This window comes from Chiloscyllium plagiosum, unplaced genomic scaffold (genome assembly GCF_037043375.1).
Source record: "Chiloscyllium plagiosum isolate Xiang-an unplaced genomic scaffold, Cpla_swu_hap1 HiC_scaffold_38, whole genome shotgun sequence".
NCBI lineage: Eukaryota > Metazoa > Chordata > Chondrichthyes > Orectolobiformes > Hemiscylliidae > Chiloscyllium > Chiloscyllium plagiosum.
The window spans coordinates 17,107,302-17,129,472 of record NW_028270176.1 but is presented as its reverse complement, the minus strand read 5'-3'; the positions used below and the strand labels follow the sequence as shown (position 1 = coordinate 17,129,472).

Below are 22,171 nucleotides of genomic sequence, written 5' to 3'. Positions count from 1 at the left end.
ACTCACACACACACACTCACTCAAACACACACCCACACACACACACTCACACACACACACTCACACATACACATACACACACACCCACACACACACTCACACAAACACTCACACACACACACTCACACACACACACACACACACACACAAACCCACATACACACACACAAACCCACACACACCCACACACATACACACACACCCACACACATACCCACACACACACACACCCACACACACACATACACACACACACCCTCACACACACACTCACACACGCACTCACACACACACTCACACACTCACACACACACACACTCACACACACACTCACACACACACACACACACACATTCACACACACACATTCACACACACACCCACACACACACTCACACAAGCACTCACACACACACACTCACTCAAACACACACCCACACACACACACTCACACACACACACTCACACATACACATACACACACACACCCACACACACACTCACACAAACACTCACACACACACACTCACACACACACACACACACACACACACACACTCACACACACACACTCACACAAACACTCACACACACACACTCACACACACACACACCCACACATACACATACACACACTCACACACACACTCATACACACCCACACACATATCCACACACACTCACACACACACACTCACACACACTCACACTCACACACGCCCATACACACACACACACAGACTCACACAAACACTCTCACACACAGACACACTCACACACACACACTCACAGCCACACACACCCACACACACATCCACACACACTCACACACACACACTCACACACACTCTCTCACACACACACTCCCATACACACACACACGCACACACACACACACACTCACACAAACACTCTCACACACACACACTCGCACATACACACTCACAGCCACACACACTCACCCACACACACACTCACACACATTCACACCCACCCACACACACACATCCACACACACACTCACACTCACATCCCCACACACACACACACACACCCACACTCACACACACACCCACACACACACTCACGCACACTCACATCCCCACATACACCAACACACATACATTCACACACACACACTCACACACACACTCACAGCCCCCCCCCACACACACACACTCACACACTCACACACTCACACACTCACACACACACCCCCACACACACACACACTCACAAACACACCCACACACACATTCACAAACACCAACACACTCACACATACACTCATACACACCCACACACGCACACACTCACACACAGACCCACACACTCACACCCCACACACACCCACACACAAACCCACACATTCACAAACATACACCCACACACCCACACACACACACACCCACACACATGCACACACACACACTCACACAACCAAAAACACACACATGCACAGGCACACACATCCACTCACACAGACACACACACACACATATACACACACACTCATACACACATTCACACACTCACACACCCACACACTCACTCAAACTCACACATACATATACACACACACAGACACATCCACACACACCCACAAACACGCTCACACACCCCCACACCCCCACACACACCCACAAACACGCTCACACACACACCCACCCCACCCACACACACACTCACACAGACACATCCACACACACCCACAAGCACACTCACACACCCACCCACACACATACACACACACACACACAAACCCACATACACACACACAAACCCACACACACCCACACACATACACACACACCCACACACATACCCACACACACACACACCCACACACACACATACACACACACACCCTCACACACACACTCAAACACACTCACACGCCCACAGACACACTCTCACACACACACCCACACACACACTTACACACACACCACACAAACACACACACTTCCACACACACTCACACCCACACACTTACCCCCACACACACTCACATACACTCACACACCCACACACTCCCCCCCACACACACACATACCCATACACACACCCACACACGCACACCCACGCACCAACACACACACACCCACGCACACACACATACACACACACACTCACACACACATAAACGCACCCACCCAAACACTCACTCAAACACACTCATACATACACTCACACTCACACACACATACACACACACACTCACACACACTCACACACACACAACCACACACTCACGTACAGACACACCCACACACACATACTCACACACACCCACACAGACACACTCACACACACAAACACATACACATGCACAGGCACACACACCCACTCTCACAGGCACACCCACCCACACATACACACACACTCACACACACATAAACACACACACCCACACACTCACTCAAACACACACACACTCACACACACATACACACACACTCACACATACACTCACATGCACTCACATACACCCACACACGCACACCCACGCACCCACACACACACACACACACACCCACACACTCACTCAAACACACACATACATACACCCACACACCCACACACACATCCACACATACACACACACACACATACCCAAACACACACACATGCACACGCACGCACACACTCACACAGACACATCCACACACGCCTCTACACACACACTCTCACACACAAACTCACACACACCGAAACATACACTCACACACACATGTACACACACACATACACACACACACTCACACACTCACACACAGACACTCATACACACACACACACACACTCTCACACACACATACACACACACCCACTCACACAAACACACCCACACATGCACACATACACACACCCACACACACCCACCCCCACACGCATCCACACACACAACCACACATACACACAAACCCACACACATACACACAAACACTCACACACACACCCATACACACATCTACACACACACACACTCACACACACATCCACACACATACTCACACACACACCCACACACACACACACACACACACACACACACACCCATACACCCACACCCACACACATACACACACACTGACACTCACACCCACACACACCTACCCACACACACACACCCATACATACCCACCCCCCACACACAGACACACACACATACCCGCGCACACATAAACACACACACATACACACACATACACACACACCCACACACACACTCACACACACACAAACCCACACACGCCCACACACATACACACATCCAGCCACACACACACACCCACACACACACACACATACACACACACCCTCACACACACATACTCACACACACACAAACACACACACACACACCCTACACATAGACACACACACACCCACACAAACACACACACTCACACACATACTCACACAAACACACACATGCACACTTACAAACACATACCCACACACACACCAACACATACACAAACACACACACATGCACACACACACTCATACACCCACACACACCCACACACACACACTCACACACACACACAAACACACACAGACACACACAGACGCACACACAGACATACACTCACACAGACACACACACACATACACACTTACACAGACACACACACACTCATTCAGACACACGTATACAGACACACTCACACAGACACACACACAGACAAACCCACAGACACACAAACACACACCCTCCCATACGCACACTCACACACACACGCACACTCACACACACACACCCAAACAGACACACATGCACAGGCACGCACACTCACACAGACACACACACCCACACACACATAAACACACACACCCATACACTCACTCAAACACACACACACTCACACACACACACATACACACACACACACTCACACACACACACACAACCACGCACATTCACACACACATAAACACACACACCCACACAGTCACTCAAACACACACACACACACACATAAACACACCCATCCACACACCCACTCAAACACACACATACATACACACTCACCCCCCCACACACAAACACACACACACACCCTACACACAGACACACACACTCATACACACACCCACACCCACACAGCCACACAAACACACACACTCACACACATACTCACACACACACACTTACAAACACATACCCACACACACACCCACACATACACAAACACACACACTCATACACCCACACACACTCACACACACACACAAACACACACACAGGCACACACAGATGCACACACAGACATACACTCACACAGACACACACACTCATTCAGACACACGTACACAGACACACACACACTCACACAGACACACACACAGACATACCCACAGACACACAAACACACATCCTCCCATACGCACACTCACACACACACGCACACTCACACACACACACCCAAACAGACACACATGCACAGGCACACACACTCACACAGTCACACACACCCACACACGCATAAACACACCCACCCATACACTCACTCAAACACACACACACTCACACACACACACATACACACACACACAACCACGCACATTCACACACACATAAACACACACACCCACACAGTCACTCAAACTCACACACACATAAACACACACATCCACACACTCACTCAAACACACACATACATACACACTCACCCCCCCCACACACACATACTCACATACACACCCTACACACAGACACACACACTCACACACACACCCACATACCCACACAAACACACACACTCACACACATACTCACACACACACATGCACACTTACAAACACATACCCACACACATACACCCACACACAAACAAACACACACACACATGCACACACACTCACACACCCACACACACCCACACACACACTCACACAAGCACACACCCTCCCATACATATACTCACACACCCACACACACATACACACACACACACTCTCGCACACACAAACACACACACAAGCTCACACACACTCACACACCCACACACCCCCACACACACATACCCATGCGCACACACACATACACACACACTCACACACACATAAACACACAACCCACACACTCACTCAAACACACACATACATACACACACTCATTCACACACACACCCACACATACTCACACTCACCCACACACACACTCACACATTCACACACACACACGCACCCAAACACACACACATGCACAGGCACACACACACACACTCAGACACACACACACTCTCACACACATAAACACATACACCCACACACTCACTCAAACACACACACACTCACACACACATACACACACTCACTCAAACACACTCATACATACACACACACATACTCACACCCACACCCACACACACACTCACACACACACACCCAAACACACACACTCACACAGACACATCCACACACACACAACCACACACACTCACACACACACTCACATACAGACACACCCACCTACACACACACACACATACTCACGCACACTTACACACACGCACCCAGACGCACATGCACAGACACACACACTCACACAGACATACACACCCACGCACACATAAACACACACACATACACTCACTCAAACACACACACACACTCACACACACTCACACAGACACAACCACGCACATTCACACACACATAAACACACACACCCACAAACTCACTCAAGCACTCCAACACACACATACATACACTCACACACTCACACACTCACTCAAACACACACATACATACACACTCACCCCCCCCCACACACACACATACTCACACACACACACACACTCACACACACACATCCAAACACACACACATGCATACACATACATACATACACACACTCACACAGACACACCCACACACACTCACACACACACTCACGCAGACACACACACCAACACACTGACACCCACACCCACACACATACACTCACACACACACACTCACACAGACACACACACACATACACACAGACACCCACACATGCACTCATACACACAACCACTCACACACACACACACTAACACACACACACTCACACACACACACCCATACACACCAATACACTCTCACACACCCACCCAAACACACACACACTCTCACACACATACACAAACCCACACACACACTCACACACACACACTCACACACAACCACACACACAGACACACACACCCACACACACTCACACAGACACATACACACATACTCACACACACTCACACACACAGACACACACATACACACAGACACATACACACACACAGACACACACATACACTCAGACACATACACACATACTCACACACACACAGACACACACACTCACACAGACACATGCATATACACACTCACTCACGCACACACACCCACACTCACACCCACACACACACACTCACACATGCACACACACTCTCACATACACACACACCCACACACTCACCCCTACACACGTATACACACACCCACACACACACTCACCCACACACACATATACACACACCCACCCACACACACTCATTCACACACACTCGCACAGACACCCACACAGACACACAGACACCCACACACACACTCACACACACTCATACAGACACACACAGACACAGACACACCCCCACACACACACTCACACAGACACACACAGACACACAGACACCCACACACACACACTCATACAGACACACACAGACACACCGATGCCCACACCCACACTCCCACACCGACACCCACACACTCACACACACACTCACACACACACTCTCACACACACAGACACACATACATACACAGACACACACAGAGACATACTCACAGACACACACACAGATATACACACTCACACACACACACACACACACACACACAGACACATAGGCACCAACACACACACATCCACATACACTCACACACACACATATACACACACCCACACACTCACACACACACACTCATACACACACACACTCACACAGACACACCCACACTCACTCACACACACACGCACACTCACACAGACACACCCACAGACACACAGACACCCACGCTCCCCCCACACACCCACACACTCAGACACACAGACACACCCACACCCACACACACTCACACACACTCTCACACATACAGACACACATACACAAACAGACATACACCCAGACACACTCACACACACAGACATACACACTCACACACACAGACATAAACACACACAGACACCCACACACACAGACACACACAGACAGACACACAGACACACACACACACTCACATACACACACACACACACCCACACACTCACATGCACACACACACCCACACACACACACACATACACACACTCACTCACACAGACACACACAGACACACAGACACCCACACACACACACTCATACAGACACACACAGACACACCGACGCCCACACCCACACTCCCACACCCACACACACACTCACACACACACTCACACACACACTCTCACACACACAGACACACATACATACACAGACACACACAGAGACATACTCACAGACACACACACACACACACACACAGATATACACACTCACACACACAGACACACACACAGACACATAGGCATCAACACACACACATCCACATACACTCACACACACACATATACACACACCCACACACTCACACACACACACACTCACACACACAAACTCATACACACTCACTCACACAGACACACCCATACTCACTCACACACGCACACTCACACAGACACACCCACAGGCACACAGACACCCACACCCACGCTCCCCCCACACACCCACACACACAGACACACAGACACACCCACACCCACACACACTCACACACACTCTCACACATACAGACACACATACACAAACAGACATACACCCAAACACACTCACACACACAGACATACACACTCACACACACAGACACACACACAGACACACACACAGACACACACAGACAGACACACACAGACACACACACACACTCACATAAGCACATACACACCCACACACTCACATGCACACACACACCCACACACACACACATACACACACATACACACACTCACACTCACACACATGTATTCACACACACCCACACACATACTCACACACACACTCCCACACACTCCCACACACACCCACACTCACACACACTCATACACACCCATACACACACACTCACACACACTCACATACACACTCACATACTCACACACACACTCACACACACATACACACAGACACTCATACGCACTCACACTCACACAGACACACCCACACGCACTCACACTCACACAGACACACCCACACACACTCACACTCACACAGACACACACACACACCGACACACAGACACCCACACACACACTCACACACACTCACACAGACACACACACATACACACAGACACCCACATATGCACTCACACACACAAACACTCACATACACACACACCCACACACACACACACTAACGCACACACTCACACACACACCCACACACACCAACACACTCTCACACACCCACACACCCACCCAAGCACACACACTCACACCCACTCACACACCCACACACACACTCACACACACAGACTCACACACACACACACACACACACTCTCTCACACACATGCACACACACACAGACTCACACACACACCCACACACACAACCACATACACACACTCACACACACATACACTCACACACACTCTCTCACACAGATGCACACACACACTCACATACACACCTACACACACACTCACACACACAGACACACACACAGACACATTCACACACAGACATACACATTCACACACACACAGACATACACACATACACATACACAGACACACACAAACAGACACACACACATACACACACAGACACACACACACACACACAGACACACACATACACACAGACACATACACACATACTCACACACACACAGGCACACACACACTCACACAGACAAATGCACACACACATACTCACACACACACACACACCCACACTCACACCCCCACACACCCACACATCCACACACAGACACCCACACACCCACACACACAGACACATGCACAGACACACACACAGACACACACAGACGCACACACAGACGCACACAGACATACACTCACACAAACACACACTTACACTGACACACACACACTCATTCAGACACACACACTCATTCAGACACACGTACACAGACACACACACACTCACACAGACACACACACAGACATACCCACAGACACACACACACACTCACACGCAGACACACACACAGACACACACACACTTACACTCTCTTACACACATACACGCACTCACACACATACACACACATACATACTCACACAGACACACAAACACAGAGACACAGAGACACAGACATCCCCACACACCCACAGACACACCCACATACACACACACACAGACATAAACACACACAGACACAGACACACACACAGACACACACACAGACACAGACACACACACAGACACACACACAGACACAGATACACACACAGACACAAACACACACAGACACACACACCGACACACACATAGACACACACACAGACACGCAGACACAGACACACACACACTCATTCAGACACACATACACAGACACACACACACTCACACAGACACACACACAGACATATACACACACATACACACACTCACACACATACACACACATACATACACACACATATCCACACACACTCTCTCACACAGATACAGACACACACAAACACAGGGACACAGACACCCCCACATACCCACAGACACACACACACACTTTTTCTCTCACACACACACAATCACACACACACATACACACACAAACACATACACACACATACATACACACACATATCCACACATACTCTCTCACACAGATACAGACACACACAAACACAGAGACACAGACACCCCCACACACCCACAGACACACACACACACTTACTCTCTCACACAGACACACAGGCACACGCACACAAACGTTTTACTGCAACTTTTTGACAGGTTCCACGTTTGCCCTGTACAGGACAGTGTTGGAGAGATTATCTGGGGACGTGGGGTTTAGGGAACACCACTATGTAGAACTCCAGGGAAAGTCTGGGGGGATAGAGAGAGGGAGTGCGGTCAGTCATTTGGAGGCGGTGCCTGGGCTCCCATCAGTCCAGCACTGTTCTCGGCAGCATTTCAGTAAGCCACGTTCACCTTTAATCATTGTAAACAAAAGACGTTATCAGTGTTGGAAACACGTCTTTGATGTAATGTTTCTATCGGGACCTCGAGATCTCCTTCGGATAACCCGATATTCGGATAATTGATATTTGGATGATCAAAGTTCCTCTGTAGGTGGTACACACTGCCACTACTGAGCGTCGGTGTGGGAGGGAGTCAATGTGGGGCCAATCAAGTGGGGGTCCCTGGATGGTGTCGTGTTTCTTGAGTGTTATCGGGGCTGCCCCCATCCAGGCCGCACTTATTCCTGACTTGTGCCTTGTAGGTGGTGAACAGGGATCGGAATGTGAGTAATGCAGACCAATGGTGTGTCCAGCTGCCGAACTAGAAAGAACAGACAGTCCAAATGGGGGGGTGGTGGAGGGGAATGGAGAGAGGGCGACAGAGATTGGAACAAGTAAAACGAAAAAGAAGGGAAGAAATGGGAGTTGTAAAATGCCCAGTGTGAAGATGAGATGTTGTTCCTCCAGTTTGCACAGTGATTCACTGGAGTGTTGCAGCATTGCTGGGGACAGAGCAGTGGGCACGCAAGCAGGGGGGCTGTGTTAAAATGACCGACAATGAGAAGGCCGGGGTAATGCTTATGTACGGACAGGAGAATTGGATTGGAGAAACCAAACGCAGATTGGGTGACCGCTTTGCAGCACACCTCTTGTCCATGTGCAAACATGACCCTGACGTTCCTCTAGCTGGTCATTTTAACACAGCGCCCTGCTCGCGTGCCCACTGGTCTGTCCCCAGCAATGCTGCAATGGGGGAACAACATCTCATCTTCAGACTGGGCACTTTGTAACCTGCTGGACTGAAGAGTGTGAACCTACTCCCAATTCTTCCCTTTCTTTCAGATTTGCTTGTTCCATTGGTCAGCACATTGGCACAATTGTTAGCACTGCTGCCTCACAGCGCCAGAGACCCTGGTTCAATTCCTGCCTCAGGTGACTGTCTGTGTGGAGTTTACACATTCTCCTGTGTCTGCATGGATTTTCTCCCACAGTCCAAAAATGTGCAGGTTAGGTAAATTGGCTATGCTAAATTGCCTGTAGTGTTAGGTGAAAGGGACAATGTCAGCGGGTTGGTTAGTGTGGACGTTTTGTGGGTGGCACGGTGGCACAGTGGTTAGCACTGCTGCCTCACAGCGCCTGAGACCCGGGTTCAATTCCCGCCTCAGGCGACTGACTGTGTGGAGTTTGCACGTTCTCCCCGTGTCTGCGTGGGTTTCCTCCGGGTGCTCCGGTTTCCTCCCACAGTCCAAAGATGTGCAGGTCAGGTGAATTGGCCATGCTAAATTGCCCGTAGTGTTAGGTAAGGGGTAAGTGTAGGGGTATGGTGGGTTGCGCTTCGGCGGGCCGGTGTGGACTTGTTGGGCCGAAGGGCCTGTTTCCACACTGTAATGTAATGTAATCTAATCTAATCATTCTCTGTCTCCCTGTCCTCTCTCCCCTCTCCCAACCCCCTCCTCCCCCCACCTCAGTGGGACTGACTGCTCTTTCCAGTTTGGCAGTTAGATATAGCCATTGTTCTTCCATTTTTGCATTCTGATCAGTTAATCTGAATGGTCAATACTCTTTCTCCCCCATTACCCCACCATTGCATAAATTAGATTAGATTAGATTCCCTACAGTTTGGAAACAGGCCCTTCAGCCTAACAAGTCCATACCTGACCCTCCGAAGAGTAACCCACCCAGATCCATTGCCCATAATCACCCCTGGCCAATCCACCCTGACCTGCACATCTTTGGACTGTGGGAGGAAACCAGAGCACCACACAGACATGGGGAGAATGTGCAAACTCCACACAGACAGTTACCCAAGGCAGGAATGGAACCTGGGTCCCTGGCGTTGTGAGGCAGCAGTGCTAACCACTGAGCCACCGTGCTGCCCTGTACTGCCTCTTCCACTCTTCACATCAGCTCTGATGAAGAGTCATCTAGACTCGAAACATTAGAGTGCTCTCTCTCCCCCCAGATGCTGCCTGACCCGCTGTGATTTCCAGCATTTCCTTTGCTTTCAGTAGTGATTCCAGCATCTGCAGTACGTTGCTCCTACCATCGGGAACATCATTCCTGAATTCATCTTGTCCAGTGTTGTTAGAATTTTATCGGTTTATGTAAGACTACCCAACGCCCCCTCTGCCCCCCCCCCCCCCCCCCCACCCTTCCTTCTGAATTCGAGTGAGCATAATCTTAATCAATTCAACCTCTCCTTTGATTCCAGCCTTGTCATCCCAGGAATGCACTCAAAATCTCGACAAATGCAAGTTGAGATGCTGGGCAGGAGTGAACCACTTTGCTTAGGCCCAGAGGGCGCAGGTGAATAAAGCAGAATTTCAGCCACAGATTAGTTGAGGCAGAGTTGAAACGTAGACATTTCTCAATCTACCTGTTACAGGGATGTTGTAATTTGAGCCTAGGTATCTGTTTCAGTGGCAAGGACATTACCACTGTGTCACAAGATGGTTCAGGACTATTGACGTATACAGAGGAACCTCGACTATCCAAACCAGATGGGCAGGCACTATTTAATTCGGATAATTGATTATTCTGATAATTGATTTGATCTTAAACAAGGGAAGCTGTTCTGATCAAACTGCTCTACTGGAGAGTTTATTTAAATCTATAATTTTGATGAGTCTGCAATTTTTAGATTAGATTACCTACAGTATGGAAACAGGCCCTTCGGCCCAACAAGCCCAAACCGACTCTCCGAAGAGTAACCCACCCAGACCCATTCCCCGTATTTACCCCCGACTATGACCAATTCACCGAACCTGCACATCTTTGGATTGTGGGAGGAAATCGGAGCACACAGGGAAACCCACGCAGACACGGGGAGAATGTGCAAACTCCACACAGACAGTCGCCCGAGGTGGGAATCGAACCTAGGTCCCTGGAGCTGTGAGGCAACAGTGCTAACCACTGAGCCATCATGCCTAATTTAAACCAGCCAATCTTTGCATTCTGCCAATTGCAGGTTAAACTGAGAAGGACCAAACCCTTACCATCACATAAATATTGTATAACAAATCCAGCATTAAGCAAGGTCCCCAACAGCTTCTACAATCACAAGAGCATACATTAGTTTCCGTGATAGAAACACAGAAGTACATCTGCTCACTTTCTCTGATTTCCATGAACGGCCAGTAACATTGACAGGAATAAATCACTTACTTTTGCAAAGGACTCTAACTAACACTCGCGTAAAAAATATACAGTCGCTGATGCTTGAGATATTCCTGTTTCTTTGCTTTTGCCAGCATTTTCACATGTTCTCCGGTACAGGTTATCCAAATTCACTTACCTCTTTGCTGTAACGTTTTTAGCGGAACTTCTTGGGAAAATCCGAAGTTCGGATAATTGATGTTCGGATAATCGAGGTTCCTCTGGACACTGAATCTAACTGAAGTTGATTCCCATTAAAGAGGAAGTTGATGAACCTACAAAGGACCAGCAGATGATGCAGAGAAAAGAGCATAACCTTATGTCCCATTTCGTTCACAGACGCAGTTTACAATGTCTTTGTGTTGGTCAACAATTCAAAACCAGTTGAAAACACTGACACCGTTTTACTAACTTGCCATGCCTCAGGTTCTGTGCAGTCACGAAAATGGCTCAAAAATAGCCGAGATATCCAGTTTAATTCCAGAACGCTACTTTCTTCAGACAATGTCACCCTGACTATAGTCAATGTGAACAGAAATGATTCAGGAATATATCAATGCCAAGCCAGCAATAACTTTAGCAGTGAGTCCGGGCATACCATCCTGCGGATTAATTGTAAGTACAAAGGGAGCTTAAAGCATTTTTCTACTTTCAATGTTAGCAATTGTTTTGGCTGAATAGAAATCATAGACTGTCTCGATTCCTTTATTTGATAGATGGACCAGAGAATGTCTCTATCACACCCTCAGGGCTAATTCAAGTCGAAGTGGGAAAAATGCTTACCTTACGTTGTTCTGCTGTGTCAATCCCACCTGCTCGATATCGATGGTACAATGGGAGTCGACTTTTAAACACGGGACAAGTTTCTAACATTGACTCGCTGAGCAGGAATAATAGTGGGAATTATACTTGTCAGGCTAAAAACATCATTAACAAGGAAAGCCGCAACGTTACTGTACAAGTGATTGTACAAGGTAAACAAATGATTTACTGCAAACTTCAATACAACCTACAAAAACCTAACACCAGCTACCCTTTACATTTCGAACCGTTATCTAGATTATACTGCCCAAATTAACAACAAAAGAATCATCACTCAGGTTTTCCGAATGCAATATAATCTGAAGGCTGTTCGACTTTTGAGACTGAACAAGGTTTTACTATAGGGGAAAGGGAGATCAGTGTGGTTCTGGAAAAGTACAGCCGGTCAGGCAGCATCCCAGGAGCAGGAGAATCGATCTTTCAATTATCAGCCCTTAATCAGGAATGTGGCGGGATGGGAGGGGGGTTTGCTGAGAGATAAATGGGAGGGGGTGAGGCGGGGGGGGGGGGTGGGCAAGGTAGCTGGGAAGGCGATAGGTAGATAAAGGTGAGGGGGTGCCGATAGGTCGTAGCAGAGGGTGGAGCAGATAGGTGGGAAGGAAGGTGGAGACAGGTGGGACAGTTCAAGATGGCAGTGCCGAGTTGGAGGGTTGGAGATGGGATAAGGTGGGGGGGGGGAGGGGAGATGAGGAAAGTGGTGAAGTTGACATTGATCACTTGTGGTTACATTGGAGAGACAGGATGCTAACTTGCGGAATGTTTCAGAGAACCCCTCTGGGACATACACACCAATCAACCCCATTGCCCTGTGACCGATCACTTCAACTCCTTGTCCTGCCCTGCCAAGGACATGCAAGAATTAAAATGAAAAATCTATCTATCTCCTCCTTAAATTTACTCAATGTCTCAGCATCCACTGCACTCTGTGGGATTGAATTCCACAGTTTCATGACCCTTTGAGAGTTACAATTTCTCCTCATCTCTGTCTTAATCTGCTATCTTTTATTCTAAAACTAGGACCTCTCATTCCAGGTTGCACCACATGAAGAAATATCGGCTCCACATCCACTTTGTCAACCTCCTTGAGTATCTTATATGCCTCAATTAGATCTCCTCTCTTCCTTCTAAATTCCAGAGAGTGTAGACCTCAACAGTTCAATATCCCTTGATAAGGCAAACACCCCATCTCTGGAATCAATCTCGTGAACTTCCTCTGAACTGCCTCCAATGGAACTGCATCCCTTCCCAAGTCAGGGAAGCAAAATCGTTTGCAATACTTGGGGTGCGGTCTCGCCAATGCCTTTTACAGTTGCAGCAATACATCCTTACTTTCATATTCCATTCCTTTAGAAATAAATGCCAAATTTCCATTTGCACTTGTGGGCAGGAGCTGTAGGAAGAAACAACAACCGCATCATAGGATGAAGAGAACAGAAATTCAGTTAGCTGGTCGCATGGGAATTCATTTTCAATTTCTTGACGCTGAGCTCTACAAGTTTCGATCATGATCACTTTTATTCCAAGGACGTTTGCAATTTGAAGCTGGTCAGATATTACAACATGAAGATATCTTAAACATCTACACATTGCTCCTGGTATGCAGTCATCTCTGGCAAGCTCAGCATTGTGTTTTCTTGCATTTTCAGGCAAACTCACTGGCAGCACCGAACTAAGTGATGGAGTCATAGTAGCCATAGTAACTGCAGTTCTTCTCAGTCTCGGTTTGATCAGCGGGATCAGTGCGTGGATGATCAAAAGGAAGAAGGATGAGTAAATGCAGTGTTTAAAATTTCCTTGCGCACCTCATAGCATTGCCCAAGGCCAGCAAAGCACGCTTTTCTTAAAAAAAAAATTATTCCATTATTTCTGCTTCAGTAATTAGAAGAAGAAAAAAATAATTGCAGATGTCAGAATCCAAATTAGACGGGGCAGGAGGCTGGACGAACACAGAAAGCCAGACAGTACCAGGAGTCAATGTTGACCTCCTACATTACCACACCGCAAATTGGAGGAACGACACCTCATCTTTCCGCCTGGGCAGCCCACAGCCCGGGCGACTCAACACCGAGTTCTCCAATTTCAAACAACCCACCCTTCACATCACCCCCCCCCATTCCCAGCCCCATCCCCCTCCCCTTCCACCCCTCCCAGCCACCTGCCGGATTCGTTGCTCCCATCGATCAACCAGGACGTACCCTCTAACTGTCTCCGCCTATCCCCACTTCACCACCCTGAAACCCCGCCAACCCCTTTATGTGCAGCCCCCCGCCCCCCCTCTCTCTACACCCACCCCCAGTCCTAAAGGAGGGTTACACCTGAAATGTTGACTTCTCCACCTCCTGATGCTGCCTGGCTTGCTGTGTTCTCCCAGCCTTTTGCCTGTCTACTTCAGTAATTATAGGCATATTTGTATTCGCTGCATATTTCAAATTGATTAAGGCCTTTCTAGATAGTATATCCTTACTCTGGGACTGTAAGAACATAAGAACAAGGGGCAGGGTGAGGCCATTTAGCCCCCTGCTCTGCCATTTAACGTAATAATGGCTGATCTCCCCTTGGCCTCAATTCCTCTTTCCGGCCCACTCTTCATCACCCTACAATCCACGACTAATTAAAAATCTGTTGATCTCCTCCTTAACTTTATTCACTGTCCCACCATCCACCGCACTCTGACCATCTGAGAGAAGCAATTTCTCCTCAACTCTGATTTAACTCTGCCACTTCTTGTTCCACGGCACTTCTTCCAACCTGCTCTAATGCTCCTGACGTGGTTTTCTCTACATCAGGAGAGACCAAGCTCCGACTCGGGGAGCATCTGTGCTCTCTACGCTCCGATCAACACCACTTCCTGGTTGCCAGCCATTTTCAACACCCCCTCCCTCTCCCTTGGCGACACGTCCATCCTAGGCCTCATCCACTGTCAAAATGAGGCCACAACGCACACTGGAGGGAAAAGGCGCCTCAGGAGATTAATGGCCTCACCATAGAGTTCACCAGCTTCAAATTCTCCCTACCCCCAAACCTCATCCCATGCCCATCCCTCCCTCTCCTCCCCACCTCCTTGACCCAACTTAACCTTTCCATCTTCCTTCTCACCTGTCTGCTCCACCTATCCCACTGACCACTCATGATCACCCACTACCTGCATCCACCTATCACCATCCCAACCATCCCCCAGTCCCAACCCCTTCTCTCTATTTATTTCTGAGCTTCCTTCCCCTCTCCCCCACCACCCCAAGTCTTGATGAAGGGTCCTGACCCAAAACGTCAACTTGTCTGCTCCTCTGTCTGACTTGCTGTGCCTTTCCAGCTCCACATTTTCTCGACTCTGGAGTAAAACTCAGGCCGCTTGTTTTGTGCCCTGGAGAGGGGGTTAATAGAAAATTGTATAAATTTTTCGAAGCATTATTACACAGCTCTGGAGTAGTTGGGGTTGGACCCAAAACATAGCTAAATCAGAATTAAGATCACTACCACTACATCACAGGAACTTGAACGTCTCTCTTCACATTTTGATACTGTGATTTGACTTTGCATCTCCTATCGATTCAAACTGTAAGAGAGAGAGAGAGAATCTAAACATTTGGCCAGAATCGTTCTCTTTTCCAGTAGCTTCAAGTTTCCTTATTTCGCTACTTGCAGAAACAACTAAATATATAACCTTTCATTTATGTTTCATATGCTCAAGAAGACGTGGAGCAGATATTCCCTGTTTTGGGGTATTCCACAATGAGAGGCTGTAGTTTTAAACTGCAAATGGACAGACTTAAGACAGCGATAAGGAGGGATTAGTTCTCTCAAAGGGCTATGAATCTATGGAATTTGCTACCCCCCGATTGTGGTGGGTGCTGAATTAATTTGAGGAGCAGGTGTCAGATTTTTAAACAGTTGAAAGGTTATAACGACAGGGCAGTAAAGTGGAGTTGAGTCCATGCTGCAATCTGCAATGATTGTATTAAACGTGTGCTCTCAGACCCAAGGGATGGAACGGCCAATTCCTTGTCCTGGTTCTTATGTTCTTACAGTATTTATGCATAACGTGGGTGTCAGCCAGTATTCAGTGAATTTGTTGCTTCCAATTCGCAAAATATGTTCCTTAATAAGAAATCATTAATGAACATAATTTTATGTTTCGATCTACTTCTTGACATGACACTCCCCCTCAGCAGTTGACATTTTGTTCTGTCACACCACAATTGTTTAGGAATGAAGCTCAAACACAGGGACAACACGAAAGGAACTTTAGTCAAACAGCAAATGGTAGGTGAAATGTTTCAGTATTTCCACACTGCTGTGGCAGTGCAGGCTTTAACTCTGCTTGTTGACTTCGAGTTAATTTAGTGCATCATTTTGCTTTTCATTTAATTTCTTTTGTTTGTAACTAAATGAGTTTAAAAATCACACGACAGGGGGTTGTAGCAGGACTCCAAAAGCTTGTGTTTTCAACTAAACAAATTTTTAAAAATTAGAACCCAGCGTCGTGTGATTTGTCCACCCCAGACCAACGTCATAACTAAATGAAGACAAGCGAATGCATCAATCCTCGTTCTATGCTTTAGATTAGATTACATTACATTACAGTGTGGAAACAGGCCCTTCGGCCCAACAAGTCCACACCGACCCGCCGAAGCGTAACCCACCCATGCCCCTACATTTACCCCTTACCTAACACTATGGGCAATTTAGCATGGCCAATTCACCTGACCTGCACATCTTTGGACTGTGGGAGGAAACCGGAGCACTCGGAGGAAACCCACGCAGACGCTGGGAGAACGTGCAAACTCCACACAGTCAGTCGCCTGAGGCGGGAATTGAACCCGGGTCTCTGGAGCTGTGAGGCAGCAGTGCTAACCACTGTGCCACTGTGCCGCCCAGTGATTGCATGGCTCGCTTGATGTTCATTTTGAGGACACTATTCTCAACACATGCATGACTGAAAATTCTACTTCATGCACATATTCAACATTGTACTATTTTGTGAATGGTGAACAGAGGTTATTCCTAATGCGAACTATCTGCTATTGCAAATCTCTTGACTTATACATCACGCATGCTCTGTTTCTTGTCGGTTTTGACTCCTTTGACCTTTTCTTCATGAAAGCTCAAGACTGTGCAGAGTACAGTCAAAGAGTCGTACAGCACAGAAAGGGATTCTTCCATCCAACCAGTCCATGCCAAACGTAATCCCAAACTAAACCAGTCCCATTTGCCTGCTCCTGGCCCATATCCCTCTAAACATTTCCCATTCATGGCCTTATCCAAATGGCTGTTAAATGTTGTAACTGTCCCCACATCCACCACTTCATCAGGAAGCTCATTCCACACACAAATCAGCCTCTGGGTAAAAGATTTGCCCCTCATGTCTTTTTAAAATCTCTCTCCTCACACTGTGTCCCTTAGTCATGAAATCCCCCATCCTTGGGTAAAAGGTACCTGCCCTTAAACCTATCCTCATGATTTTATAAACTTGTATTAGGTCACCTCTCAACCTCCTATACTCTAGTGAAAAATGTCCCAGCCTATCGAGCCTTTCTTTATAATTCAAACCTTTCGTACCTGACAACATAATAATATCTTCTGAACCCTCTCCAGCTTAATAATACCCTACCGATAACTGGTCAACCAGGATTGAACCCAGTACTCAGGAGTCAAAGCATCTGGGTTCTCAGTCCCAACTACTCCATGCACGCACGCTACTTAGGGGACTAACAAGGAGATGGATGTTTTGAATTCTTTGGTCCCCAGTTTTTGTGAAAGGGGTTGTTAGTTCAGTTGGCCGAATGGCAGGTTTGAAGAGTGGCACCAACAGCATGGGTTCAATTCCTACAACGGTTGTAATTCCTGTTCTCTTCTTGACAACCTCTCTCCTCAGCCGAGGCGTGGGCAGATCACCACCAGTTGTGTCTGCCTAATGACTGAACAGGACTTTGACAACTTAGTCAATGAGCTCCATTTGTCTTATCAGTCAGCTATCACGACAACCCAGATAATGACGCATTCAGGCTGTTTCATAGAACATAGAACAGCACAGCACAGGCCCTTTGGCCCCTGATGTTGTGCCAACCTTTTATCCTACTGTAAGATCAAACTAACCTACATACCCTTCATTTTACTATCATCCATGTGCCTATGCAAGAGTCACTTCTGTCTGGGGACAGATGAGAGCAAATCATTTTTTTTCCTTACCTGTTGTGTAAAATGATATGTGAAATGGGACTCTGACTCTGTTACTCATTTAACATGAACATGTAAAGTTTAAATCACTCTTATAATCTTAAAGCTTCCCATTCCGAAATTAAGATTGTTTCAAATGAATGCCTTTGATTGTAATTTTCTCACCCTAGTAGCCACGGGTGCAGTGGTTAGCACTGCTGCCTCAGAGTGCCAGAGACCTGGGTTCAATTACCACCTCAGGCGACTGACTGTGTGGAGTTTGCATATTCTCCCCGTGTCTGCGTGGGTTTCCTCCCACAGTCCAAAAATGTGCAGGTTAGGGTGAATTGGCCATGCTAAATTGTCCCGTAGTGTTAGGTGAAGGGGTAAATGTAGGGGAATGGGTATGGGTGGGTTGCTCTTTGGAGGGTCGGTGTGGACTTGTTGGGCCGAATGGCCTGTTTCCACACTGTAAGTAATCTAATCTAATCATTTATTTAGGGAAACACAGAATCCGTTTAGAAATCAGCATATAGAGCAAAAAATAAAACTATAATTCCTCCAAAGGAAATTAATTGTTTGAAGTCTTTTGGCACTGAGATGATTCATTGATTTGAGGCTAATGTTGGTGTCTTGAAGTGTGTGTGTGTGACCAGATTACTGACAGGAAACAAGGACTTTAGTTCAGTGGAGAGACTGGACATATCAGGGTGATTCCTCTTAAAGAATTGAGGTTAAACAGAAATTTGACAGAGGTGATAAAACAATTGTGACACAGAGGATATTAGGCCAGGCTGTTTTCAGACACAGAAAAGAGCAAATTAATTGCAGGATTAAAAATTTAAAAGTTAACAGCTGTGAGATGCAGAGTTTTTCCCAGCCAAAATATACAGTCCAAAATGCCACTTCAAGCAAATTGCAAAGGAATTTCCAATGAAAATTGAAGGGAACTTATTGACAAAGCCGTGGGGAAATGGGAGTAAAGCCTCCATAGTCTTACCAGGCCATGGGGCTGCCCTCTTACTAGAGATAGACAATTAGCAGTGGTTTAACCTGAGGGTCACCACACATCAGGCAAGGGGAAAAGATTGAGAAGGACAATTCTTCATGGTAACCCTGAACTCGGTAACACAAATCCTCAATCCAACCAAATGATCCCGGGATAGTATGTAGAGCTGATAATGAAGTGGCAGGTGAAAAGGTTTGTTTCTGTTTTGCTTCATTCTCTGATTCAATATGGTAAGGGTGGCACTGTGGCTCAGTGGTTAGCACTGCTGCCTCACAGTGCCAGGGCCCCACGTCAATTCCAGCCTTGGGTGACTGTCTGTGTGGAGGTTGCACATTCTCCCTGTGTCTGCGTGGGTTTCCTCCCACAATCCAAAGAGGTGCGGGCAAGGTGAATTGGCTGTGCTAAATTGCCCATGGTGTCGGTTATTAGTCAGGGGTAAATATAGGGTAGGGGAGTGAGTCTGGGTGAGCTACCCTTCAGAGGGCCGGTGCGGACTTGTTAGGCCAAAGATTCTGTTTCCACACTGTCAAGATTCTAATCTTCTAATTAACGATTTGCATTCCCACAGAATACTGCACTGTATTGGATGAAAATTCAGCAGCGATATATGAAAATATTCCAAGAACAGAGAAGGTTGGTCCACTTATTTTAATGGATGCTTACACTGTTGAGAGTATTGAGTAAAAACTGTCTTGTGCAACCAACGCTGTCATTTCTGTAATT

At 47.5% G+C, this 22,171-nt stretch overlaps 1 protein-coding gene across 3 annotated transcripts in view; it reads left to right on the top strand.

Annotated features, from left to right (window-relative positions):
* Nucleotides 1–22,171, top strand: part of LOC122544164 (cell adhesion molecule CEACAM6-like) — a 68,349-nt gene that overhangs the window by 38,143 nt on the left and 8,035 nt on the right. For all 3 annotated transcript variants that reach the window (XR_015753701.1, XM_087980994.1, XM_087980995.1), the window contains exons 3-7: nucleotides 13,804–14,079; nucleotides 14,181–14,438; nucleotides 15,933–16,056; nucleotides 18,491–18,546; nucleotides 22,017–22,081. Coding sequence is in view for 2 of the 3 variants with exons in the window: in XM_087980994.1 (XP_087837120.1) it covers nucleotides 13,804–14,079; nucleotides 14,181–14,438; nucleotides 15,933–16,056; nucleotides 18,491–18,546; nucleotides 22,017–22,081 (779 nt within the window). In the remaining variant the exon portion in view is untranslated. The remainder of the gene's footprint in view (nucleotides 1–13,803; nucleotides 14,080–14,180; nucleotides 14,439–15,932; nucleotides 16,057–18,490; nucleotides 18,547–22,016; nucleotides 22,082–22,171) is intronic.